The sequence below is a fragment of the Actinia tenebrosa genome, unplaced genomic scaffold, assembly GCF_029948245.1.
Source record: "Actinia tenebrosa isolate PJP-AT-01 unplaced genomic scaffold, QUT_ActTen_1.0 PGA_scaffold1__47_contigs__length_23844297, whole genome shotgun sequence".
Classification (NCBI taxonomy): domain Eukaryota; kingdom Metazoa; phylum Cnidaria; class Anthozoa; order Actiniaria; family Actiniidae; genus Actinia; species Actinia tenebrosa.
Genome location: NW_028292578.1, coordinates 7,126,911 through 7,139,647, shown reverse-complemented (window position 1 = coordinate 7,139,647; position 12,737 = coordinate 7,126,911). Strand labels below are relative to the sequence as shown.

The 12,737-nt window shown below is 38.4% G+C and overlaps 1 protein-coding gene across 1 annotated transcript; it reads left to right on the top strand.

Annotated features, from left to right (window-relative positions):
* Positions 1–2,385: 2,385 nt before the first annotated feature.
* On the top strand, positions 2,386–11,703 carry LOC116290889 (major vault protein). The gene is given in 18 exon segments (XM_031698012.2): positions 2,386–2,476; positions 2,478–2,501; positions 2,503–2,538; positions 2,980–3,120; positions 3,377–3,557; positions 3,811–3,914; positions 4,280–4,402; positions 4,941–5,066; positions 5,561–5,671; positions 6,076–6,394; positions 6,631–6,810; positions 7,026–7,122; positions 7,795–7,992; positions 8,322–8,463; positions 8,586–8,797; positions 9,212–9,455; positions 10,551–10,739; positions 11,103–11,703. Coding segments are annotated over 18 exon segments (2,622 nt in total). The 5' UTR covers positions 2,386–2,398; the 3' UTR covers positions 11,220–11,703.
* The last annotated feature ends 1,034 nt before the right edge of the window (positions 11,704–12,737 follow it).

Sequence of the window (12,737 nt, the reverse complement as noted above, 5' to 3'; positions counted from 1 at the left end):
GGAGGCCTACCATATTAAATATGTAATCTAAATAACCATCTGAATTTCAAGAATGCCTTCACTAAGTAAACCACTTGAGTTTTATTTTTTTTTTCCATAATCTAAAGCGAATATATCGAACAGGCTAGCTTAACCTAGCGAGGATTTCACACGGTTTAGTCCTCCATCTTGATCAGATGAAAGGCGTACGAAAGGAACATTCTTAGGTTCACTCGCAAGATTATGTCTATAATAATCACAGATAAAGACACAATACATTACTGGTAATTATTCTTGAGAGTGCTTCGAGGTTTACATTATTTTCAAGAGTTGTGACTAGCGAGGCCGCCCTACTTTCTCTGGTAAGTGTAGCGTGGTTAACGTGTCCGTAGTCTTGCCAGCCCGGGTCCCCAGGGGAGATGACGATACGAAGACACGATCACCATGCAATGTCATTGGTAGATACTAGAAACGCATCTTATTGGCCAATAGATCAGAAGACATCTCTGCCATCGAGGACACAACCACCACGCTACAGTTGTTAGGGAAGATCAAGTAGAAATCGTTGGAACTCTCTGCGAATGATATCTGTACTGTCCTCCGTGGTCGCCATTATGGATTAGAACCCAGACCTCAACAAGGACTTGGCCGCAAGAGCCTGGTTCCTAAGCAAATTGCGCAACAAGTTGTATTTCTGGAAAGAAGTTTTATATTTTTGTAAGTGTTAGATATCCGTTTATTTTGCTATTAATTTTTGTACATTATGAACTCATTTATTTTACATATCCATGTAAAGACTATATATATACATACCGAGAAAAGCTATTGACAAGAAGTATCTATTTGAATCGGAACTTTTATTTTATGACAGACGTCTTGTATATTTATCAGGACAAGTATTAATTTGATAGAAACTTTTATCTTGAGACCTCGAAACTTTCATTTTAAGATAGATGTCTTATATATTTATAAACAAGTATTATATTTAGTCGAAACTTTTGTTTTAGACCTATGTCTTGTATATATGTTTGTAGGAAGTCTTAGATATGTCACAGAAGTTTTATAGGTGGCGCATAAGTATTTTTGAAACACTTGGCGTTCCATATTTTCGACTTCATTCCGAAGTATTCTAAAAGGTTAGCAGAGGTAAGATTTTACAATTTAGATGATATTGAAACATTACTACATTCGAGTAAACCCATTTAAATGTCTAATAGATATTGCAAGCTGCTTTATCGCCGTGTTTTGATTCTCTTATTTCAAAGTTTATTCGAACTTATAACTAAATATCACTCCATTCAAGCACATAAAATATTCACTTGGCTTGGTTCGCTCTTCGAATTTTGTCGATTTCTCCAGTTTTTTTGAAGAACTCTGGTGTTATATTCGATGGCGAAGACTAATTTTTAGCGTGCAGTGGATGTTAACAGAGGTGGGTGGGGAGATCATGTACTTGGACTATGGTTGGAGCTAAAAGTTTTCAAATCTCCATACAACTTATAGCAGATCATTTAGCACATTCACCCACCTATCTCAGGTTTTGCTAGGTCGATTTCTTTTTATGTTTCTACTGAAAAAGCTGAGTAAACCAGAACCTTAAATCCTCATCTAGCACCTGAAATTATATGAGTTATAACGCTCTAAGTTGAGCTAAATGGCCTAGCGGTTATTTAAAGAGCTTCGGTGAAATAAGCTTAGTGTTTTTGATGCGGAAACACAGTGTTATGGTAATTTTTCATTTCAAATATGTATTTGGATGTATTGGTTAATTAGAATTGTAAAAGATAGGGTTGTATGTCAAAATACAAGGGCAATATATGGGGGGGATGGGTTAATTGATTATTGCCTAATCAATATTGCCACATTTGTGACATGTGAAGGAAACCTTCATTTGACATTGGTTTCTAAGGGACCATTCATTTTTTATCAGGGAGGGGTGGGGTGCACTTGGTAACACATACCAGAGGTCTGACCCCCCTCTACACTGTTGGCATAAAATTCATAATTATCACAACTCATGATGGCAGGAGGCACATAAAGCCTTTCTTCCTTGTTTTATATTCTGTTTATCAAAAGTGTTATGTGATTTTAGTATGCACATGGTCCCCCTCTTGAACCTGATTTGCTTAATAATACCTCCCTCCCCTCCCCCCATCCAAATCCCACTGTTCCCATCCCCAGTAAAAAAAATGTGCTTTACTTAAGCAAATTAAAGTAGTAGCAGTTCCCTGTTGTACAACAACAACCTTAAATGAAAATGAAAATGAAAAACTAAATAAAAATAATAAATACACAATAGTAATTTATATATTAATATAGATTATATGTAATAATTGTAATTGCACAAAAATTACCATTTAGTTAATCCGTTACTACATGAGGTGAATATATTTTTTGTATCAGTAGCAAGGCTGTCAACATGTCAACCAAATCAAAAGAAGGAGAAAGCATTTACCGCATCCCTCCATACTATTACATCCATGTTCTGGATCAGAACAACCAATGTCACCAAGGTGGAGGTGGGGCCCAAAGACTTTCATCCGGCAGGATAATGAGAAGGTATATAGACATTGTAAAATCACCTATTCTTTGTATCATATAATATATTTGTCATATTGGTATTTATTCTAAAGTGCAATACAAGTCCAGGATTTTCACTAGTGGTATTCAAACTGGTTAATTGAACACCACTGAACTGAACTATATAAACATTCTTTTTTTTCATATAGAGAGAATAAGAGAAAAATATCAAATGCCCAAGGCATTCATATAAGTGTTTGGAGTGGGTCAATACGATGGAAACTGTCCCATTGACTTCACTAATGCTATTCCTTGGAGAACTAAACTATATACCCATGCCGACACATTTGAAACCAGAAACTAGTGCTAAACTTCAACAAAAGTTTGAAGATCCCCTTTTTTCACATTTTTGAAATTAATAATAAGAAATTTCTGCACTCACTTAGCAGTATGTATTTTGTTGTTAACCTCCCCATGTAGGTCATTGTTGGACCAGAGAAAATGATAACCATTCCTCCTCGTCATTACTGCATTATTGAGAACCCAGTACTGAGGGATCCTAAAGAAGGAAAGGTGATAGTGGATGATTATGGGCAAATAAGGTTACGACATGCTGATCAGGTAATCAATGATCATACTCAAATTTTTGTTATGTAAGTCCACATACTTAATATTAGTAAGTATACTTTAATATAACTTTATTGATAGCTGCTGGGGGGCCTTGAAACCACTTGTTTATGTAACTGTAGGTTTTGTATGCGTAGGATAGACATACGTTCACGTTAGGGTGATATTTATCACAATGCTGTTTTAAAACTGCATGCACTCAGTATTATATACAGTCATTATTTCAACATGTTTTAAAATTCTCCATCAGGAAATCCGCTTAGCCCAAGACCCATTTCCACTGTTTCCTGGTGAGGTGCTCAAACTTGGTTGCTCTCCGTTAAGAATTGTTATGGCCAATTCTGCTCTGCGTCTCAGGGCTGTTCTGGACTTTGAAGATGAATCAGGGGAAAAAAGAGTTGCTGGAGATGAATGGCTGTTTGAAGGACCTGGTATAATATGTCTCCATAATTCATTCATTAAACTACAACAAAATTTTTGAAAAAAATAAAAATATGGATTTGGTAAAGCAATAAGAAAAGTACTATATCCAACAACTATGTAGAACTATAGTTCTTTCAAGATGCTTTTCAAAATTAATTCTGTTTTTAACCATGATTTCACCATATCTTAGCTTTAATTTTTTACATTACATATTACATAATTGAACTTCTAATATTTCAAAACTTCTTTTGCTTGATTTAGGTACTTTGATTCCCCGTAAGGAAGTAGAAATTATTGAGACTGTCCGTGCCACTGTAATTCAAGCGAACCAGGCCATAAAGTTACGAGCAAGAAAGGAAACAAGGGTATACAATCATAATTATAAAACTTTCTTTAACTTTAAACTTTTTAAGAAAAATTATAAGGCTTATATATTTATTGGTTTAACTTACTATAACCATAGTATGAAAAAATATATTTTGATATAAATTGGCTCAGCAAAGACAGAAAAACAGTGCATAGATCTATTTAAGTGAATGATATTAAAGCTATAACTGTAATTTCATACTTCACATAATGATTAATGTTCATTAGAGAATAATCTGTTACAAAAAAGGGGGTCATGACTGTCTTAATCCTCCATGAAAATATATCCCGCTTGAAGGCTGAAGTCTAATCCTCAAATTATGTTCAAAATCATTTTATCTTCTTTTACTCCATGGTAATGTAGGACCGAGAAGGACACCTGCGAGTCACAGGTGAGATCTGGCTGGTACGAAAAGTAGGTGCATATCTGCCTGGAGCTTATGAAGAAGTGGTTACTGTTGATGATGCTTTTGTCCTTACCGACAAGGTATACTACATCTATTACTATACTTACACAGTTTATTTTATTATTCTTTGATATCTGGCCAGGAGTGTTTACCATGGTTGTAGTGACTTACATTTTTCAGTCCAGTTGCGTCATTCCCTAGAGTATAATTTCTTTGTTTAATGGATGCACATGGAGACACACAAGGCTAAAATTAATGGCCAGTCATTGAACAATGTCCGGCCAGAATTAAAGCTTGTCCAGTCAAATCTTTGCCTTGCCATTCATTTTGACCAGCAAATGTTATGATCAAGCTAAAACTAATTTGGACAGTGTTTATGGCCAGTGACTGACCCGACGTTATCTTTAGTCCTGACAAAAGAATATGGATACAACTTATTAATATAACTTGTGGATATGAATAATCTTATTCTCAAGAGAATGACACAACTGGTCTGAAACAGGAAAAGATTACATGCAAGCTAAGAAGTCCTCTTAAATATGCATGATTTATGTCCATGGAGTACAGCCATTGGTGTGGAATTATATAGTAAATTCTTATGCTTCTTTTGTTAAACAGTTAGCACTCCACTTGGTAGCCACTGGTACATTCAAGGATGTGTATGGCATAACCAGGAAAAATGGTGAAGAATGGCTAATCACTAAGAATGAAGCAGAGGCCCACATACCTGATGTTTATGAAGAGGTTTCCTTTATACACTATTCAATTGAACCCCCCACCCCTACTACCCCCAGGAAAGGGCGGGGAATTCAACATTAAGGTAGTGTTAGGTTTAGCATTTTCGCCTGGTCCCCGGAGAAAGAATAGCCATTAAAATTGTTAAGCTCTTGAAGTATTCACTAAATTCCCCATTTTCCCGTGCATTCACACTGTTAAATGCTTGTTCTCGCCAGCCCCCAGGGGGGTTGTGGAGTAGGGGGGTTTCAATATTGACTAGTGTATTATACACTATTAATCCAATTGTATTTGTAACTGCATCTTTTCATTTAAATTTTAGTTTTTATTCCAAAACTTCCTGTTCCTATTTTACACGAAATAAACCCCCCTATGGTAAAAAACACTATTTTTTTAAAACCATGTACCTGAACTAGACATGCACCTAATATAGCATTTATAACAAATTAAACTCCCAATTCTCGTATACCCTGAAAGTCTTCAATCTTGTTCTTTATCTTTAGGTAAAAGGTCTTGTAGATATCACAACCCTCAACAATCGCCAATACTGTGTCATCCTGAACCCGATAGGTAAAGATGGCAAACCTCAGCTAGGACAAAAGAAGCTTGTCAAGGTAGAACAGTCAATTATTTTTTGCTTTTTATTTTATACAACGGTTTTATCGCTTTTAAATATCATTAGTATGAGTCCTGCATAATATTACTTAACTTGTATTAAGCATGTCCTGACCAGCATTAGGTTATTGTAATAGATCGTTTGGTGAACTAAACCCTCCATTTTGTAAACCATCTTCACCTCCTTTACTTGACAGTCCTTCGCTTTGCAGTCGCTTTTGGCGCGAAAACAGACGCGTCCGTTCAGACCATCCGGAAGTCAGGACGCATAGGCATCCGTTGCATGGAGCTATATATTTTTTAAACCATTTTATAATTATTTTAAAGTATTCTTAAAACCCGGGAGTCAAAATAATCCTTAACCATAAAAAAGATGTAATGTACGTTTGTTTCATTCCTCCAGGGTGAAAAGTCGTTTTTCCTCATGCCCGGTGAAAGTCTTGAACGTGGTACGCAGGATGTTTACATCTTGGGTGAAGATGAAGGACTCATCCTCAAGTGTAATGAAGCCTTTACTGATACTGATGAAGACGAGGTTAACACACCAGAGGTTTTGCAATCGGCAGATGACTCGGAGGATGACCTTTCTAAATATATTGTAAAGAAAATCATGCGAAGACCAGGAGACCGGTGGATGATTCGTGGGCCCAGTGAGTACATCCCTCCAGTTCAGGTGGAAGTGATAGATAGACGGAAGGCCATCCCTCTGGACAACAACGAAGGTATTGCTAATGAAGTGGAACCTTGAACAGGGGATGCAGGGGTAGATATAGCATTTTGAGTTGGCGGGTTCACCAGAAAGGAAAACCTTTTTAGTTTTACTATACAAAAGAAAATGAGTTCATTTTATCTTAGTTTTGCATTTCCGAGATAATCTAAATAAGATGAGGGATAGTTCAGCAAAGGCACACGAGTTGCTTGTAATTTTGACAAGAAAAATGAACTGTGTGTGACACAGGTATCTACGTGCGTGATATAAAGACAGGAAAAGTACGCGCTGTTTGTGGCCAAACGTACATGCTGACTCATGACGAAGAACTCTGGCAGAAGGAGCTCCCTCCCGTCGTCGAGGAACTAGTGGTTGGTGGGAAGGATCCTTTGGCTGATAGGGGTACTCGCGGTTCTTCAGCCGATGGAGGTAATGTAGGAAAAACTGACATTAAAGAATCGTTGTGGGAATATTGCAGATTCCGTGAATTTTAGCTTAAGTTTGCAGGGTAAATAGCCCCTCCCCCATCCCCCAGTCTCAGCATGCACAGTTGAAACTAAGAGTCTATTTATTGTTCTGGCATGCATTTTTCTGGTGTATTAAGTAGATCGATAAATTAAAAGATAGCTGTCGCAAACTTTCAGGGCGCTCGAAGGGACGCAATAAGACAAGGGTCATCACTTTCAGAGTACCACACAATGCTGCTGTACAGATATACGACTATAAAGAAAAGAAAGCCAGGTAAGCTGATAGGTACAAAATGGTCCTAATTTAGCAGGGCAATAAAGTAGCACAATATCTATCCTTTTTACAGTTCCGTTCAGTGACCAAGAATGAAATTTCCAAGTTGAGGTTGGACTGACTTTCCGCGCATCGGCAAAACTATAGTTTATCATGCGCGGTAACTCCAACCTCGACTTGGAACGCTATTATTCGTGGTCACAACTGAACTCGTGTAAGATGGAGAGATGGAGTATTCACGTCTTGCTATTTTCAGACTCCAAACGTGAGAAGTTGTATAGATTGCAACATACATATTCTACTTCCATTTCTAAATTGAGATTTGTGTCGCCTTTTACTCCTCTGCTTCCATGGCTGTCCCACCTGTCGATATAATTTTTTCTTTTTCGTACAAAACTGAAAGATGAACACCAACTGAGGGAGCGTAACAAATTTGATTGATTGTAGGTGTGTGTCTTTGAGCCTTTATTTGTCGTATACTGTACCTTTCTCACACGGCAACCATGTTGGCTCAAACAATAGATTTTAGCCCCGCTGGCCTCGCATTCAAGCGCTTCAGGTTTAGGTTGAACGGGAAGAAACAAAGGATTTATGGGATCTATAGGATCATTGAAAGAAAAAGGCTTCTTTTAGGTTTCTTATAGTCTTTTTTTCCATTCATTCAATCTGTAGAGTAATCTTTGGTCCCGAGTTAGTCATGCTTGGGCCTGATGAACAGTTCACTCAACTTAGTCTTTCTGGTGGAAAACCCAAGAAACCCAACGTCATCAAGGCCTTGTGTCTTCTTTTGGGTCCGGATTTCTGTACAGATATTATTGTAGTGGAGACCGCTGACCATGCTAGGCTTTCGCTTCAGCTCTCGTACAACTGGTAAGTTACATCAATACATGTGAACTCTTTTTCGGCCAGCGAACTCTATATAAATATATACTTTGCGATCATTTAAAAAATTCAAAGGGTCAGCTGTACGTGTGTTGGAAAAATTGGATGCAGTAGTGAATGCGAAAAGGGTTACTGGGAAAGGGAATGGGAATAGGAATGGGAAAAGAATAGCCATTATGGATTTTCTGGACCGACATTTATAGAAAAGTAAAAATTGTAAAGAATTGTTGCATTTGTGGAGAACAACGAAGCCAAGTTAGCATGTTTCAATGTAGATATATTTTAGGATTTACTTCTCTGTATCTTTCTCTTCGAAGGCACTTTGATGCTTCAGACAAAAGTGACAAAGAAGCTGCAAAACTGTTCTCGGTGCCTGATTTTGTTGGAGATTCTTGTAAAGCGATTGCATCCAGGATTCGTGGTGCCGTGGCTGGCGTACAGTTCGACGATTTCCACAAGGTAAAACATCTGGTTATCTAAATTCTGACCACTTTTATTTTTACAAAATAAATTAGGGTAGATCGCGAGAGGTGTGGGTAATCTTACGATAATTTTTTAAAATTCTTTTTTCTCTATCTTAGAACTCAGCTAAGATCATTAGAACATCTGTGTTTGGATTGGATGAAAATCTCAAGATCCGAAATCGGTTTTCATTTCCTGCCAACAAATTGTACATCACCAGTATAGACATCCAGTCTGTCGAACCAGTAGACCAGAGAACCAGGGACGCCTTGCAGAAATCTGTACAACTTGCTATCGAAATCACTACCAATTCACAGGAGGCTGCTGCAAGGTGAGCTAGCTCCTTCATATCACGCCTTTCGTAACGTCGGGCAGATAACTTAGGTAACATCATCTTTCAAAAGTCACAAATAAATGGGGTGCAAAAGCCAACCAACAGATACTAAAACTACAAGTTATCATTTTGATCTTGAAGGTCCAGCAAGTATGAGTCTAAATCTCCAATATTTGATTCTCAATCATGCAGGCCTCTCTATCATCCCTCTCAGAAGTATTCCTCTTCAATTCATAGTGCCCGCATATTGTAAAGCCAAGCAGCGTGCGGTGTCTTCTGAGGTGCGCTCACAATGACGTAAATTACGTTCATGACGCTATGGCTGGCTATGAATCACCGCAGAAAGTAATAGGCTAACCCTCTCTATGCCAATCTATCTAACATTGTTAATTTTTCTTTTTTATCGCGCAGACACGAAGCTGAGCGCCTTGAACAGGAAGCAAAGGGTCGGCTGGAAAGACAGAAAATTACCGATGAAGCGGAAGCCGAACGATCCAGGAAAGAACTTTTGGAGCTTCAAGCGCAAAGTGCCGCAGTAGAGTCTACTGGTCAGGCTAAAGCAGAAGCGCAATCCCGTGCAGAAGCAGCGAGAATCCAGGGGGAGGCGGCTGTGCAGCAGGCCAAACTGAAGGCAGAAGCCACAAAGATAGAAGCAGTAAGTATCAAACAGTATGGTAAGCATGGGTGGCGTAGCGGTCAGAGCACTCGCCTCTCACCAATGCGAGCCAGGTTCGATCCTCGGACTCGTCACGTGAGTAGAGTTGTTTGTCGTTTCTCTCCTGTGTCATATGTGAGTAGAGTTGTTTGTCGTTTCTCTCCTGTGTAGTATGTGAATAGAGTTGTTTGTCGTTTCTCTCCTGTGTAGTATGTGAGTAGAGTTGTTTGTCTTTTCTCTCCTGTGTCATATGTGAGTAGAGTTGTTTGTTGGTTCTCTCCTGTGTAGTATGTGAGTAGAGTTGTTTGTCGTTTCTCTCCTGTGCTTTGAGTGTTTTTCTCCGGGTTCTCCGGTTTTCCTCCCTCCGCAAAAATTTACTTCTAAATTTTGATTCGATCTATAGAAAGGGCGCATGTGAGCATATGCAATGCGCGTTACAAATATCAAAGTTTAGCTTAGTTTAAACAGTTGCACATTAGTCATATGCATAATTAACTTGCGAAGCTGCTCCAGTTGAATTTCAGTTTCTAACACAAGCACTCGCCATTGCGCACTGATTAAACCTCCACCTTTATTCAGAGCAAATTCGTAGCATCCGTGTTTGTGCGGTGATCAAATTTTTCAGGTGCAGAAAAAATCAAACAAAACATCACGATCGCGTAACATTAGTGTGTTGTAATTTGCAGACCAATCATCTTGTTGCTCAACTTTATTTATTTTGTCAGTTCTAAAAAGAGTTCTAACTCTACTTCTTGCGCCATAAAACTACCAAGCTTTTACTTGATTTCACAGCGTTTTCTGGTTTTTTTTATGCAACCACCTTGGCGCAACTCTCTTTACGCTCGTTCAACTTAAGTAAGTTTCTTTTTTTCAGTGCAGAATGTGTTTCAGAGCAAACTTTGCATGACTGTAAAAAAATAATATAATATGTACGAGCCGTGCCGTGACGTCCAAGCATTTTGATTGGATGTTACGTCTACTTAACTTACGCGCTGTAATTGGTTTACGCGCTGTGACGTTTCCATTCTCACATAAAATCCACTTTCAAACATTTTCAGCTGGTTGCATGATTTCCTACCTTTTTTCCTTTCTTAGGAATCAGAACTTGAACGTTTAACAAAGAAACGAGATGCAGAACTTGGCTATCTAAGCGAGCAAAATAAGCTGGAGATCTCAAAAGCAGAAGCAATGGGCACCATTGAGGCTGAGAAGTTTAAAAACATGGTTTCGGCCATCGGAGCAGAAACCATTCAGGCTATTGCTACAGCTGGCCCAGAGATGCAGGTTTGTGATTGGTCTGTTTAATTTTCCAGGAGTTGTCTCTCTTGGTTTGTTATCAGGTTGATGCAATTTATTTTATTAATAAGAGCGTTGAATGTACGATATTTAAGTACGGCGAGTGACGAGTATCTGGCACCAGGCTTAGAGGTGGGAGCAGGTACCTACCCTGTCTTACTGGGAAACGGTAAACTCCCGATAACCCTCCTAGGTAGTCGCACCTGAAAGTCGCTTAAAGGAATCGAGAGGTTAAAAACATTCAACCTTCCCCTGCTGGGCATCACCTTCCGCCAATCAGACGTTTTGATCGTGTAATCATAGAAACTGGTTCAAGATTATAAACTAACTACCAAAATTCCGCATTTTCAGGCTAAACTTCTGCAGTCCCTTGGCCTCAAGTCTACACTCATCACGGATGGCAGCTCACCTGTTAATCTGTTCAGCACAGCTCAAGGGCTTATCGGTGCACTTGGCTCCCCTGAATAAGGCTGATAATATCACAGTGAAATGTAATACACGAATCATTATCAGTACAATAGACCGGGTGCTTAGTAGTACATTGTTGGACTGTTTTATGGGACGAAATAGACGCCATCTTGGAAATAATTATGTCCTATAAAACAGACCCACAATTCACTGCAATGCTAATCTCGGAATGACCTTTTAAGTGATTTGTAGCAATTTTTACTAGTTTTCATTCGTTTTTCTACACTTACATTCAACATTTGAGCGCAGTTGCACCATGTATCGTCCACATGGGTTGGGAAACAATGGCTCCATTCATGTTTAAACGAATTGGATAACATATGAAAAACATCAGTCTTAGAGAGCACTTGTAAGGTAATCGTGATGTTTGTCACAGATTGCTTCCATAAAAAAAACCTTAATACGGTAAATTGTTAAATGTGATGATAAATTCTAAACATGCAGGGATTCTTTTGAGTTGCAAAAAAAAAAGTAAAAGCAACTATATGTTGGTTATTTTTTTTATAATTTAACTTCGAGGAAACCAATGGTGCGCACCCCCGCTTCCCTTAATTTTCCACCTTCAGTGTTCCATTTATTTGGACGGACGGACAGATGGCGGAATAATAAGAAAATATTGGTAGAAATGATAGTTGAACATTTCATACAGGAGAACCTCGGTATCATGCTAGAATTTTAATATCTCAAGCGTAGCATATTGTAGAGGTTTTCTTTGGTGGTAGCGGATTAAGCCACACTGAATGAATAGGAATGGATAGATAAATGAATGGAAACATTAAGTGTGTACGGTGAATCAAATTGTATCCCTGTCTTAAGCGACACTAGCAGTTTCTAGAGTAAGTAAGAAGCGGTGGATCTAGACAAGAGGACGAACAGCTTACTCTAGATAAAACGAAAGAAGCCAGCCGACCTTCTACCGATGAATTTCATTCAGCTGCTCTTTAGCTTCTCTTTTGGCCAACCCCGAGGGCTCCATTTAGTCAGCCGATATATACACCGATTTGTTTTGTCGTGTATCGCGACTCCTAATGACAAATTTAACATTATCAAATTGATAATAAAGAGGAAGCAGTTGGGCCAGATATAAGAGGCTTATCTAAGAAGATAAGAATCTAAATTGCATTTTTGTCACCGCCCCAATTTTATCTGAACCAGACAGATCGAGAGCTTTTGTCGCAGGGTGTTTAACTGAATACGCTAAAAAATTGAAAACCTCGTTCGGAAGATTGACAAAAGACCTAACGAAATGTTTTTTTCAACTCCTAAAAGTTAAAATATTTTAGCAGATATAATGAAGTAAACGTATACCGCGCGCCAAGCGAAGATTGAAAACGAAACAATCGGTTATTCTCGAATTGAACCGAATTAATTGAGGTGGAAAAAGTGAGTTGGAAGTAGCATAATCAATATGAATACCCATTCATTTAATCAAATGGTCAACAATTGGCTCAACAAGCAAACAACATTTCGCTTTTGTGACCCTTTGTTTACTCAAGGTTAATGGATTTTTCCCCATCG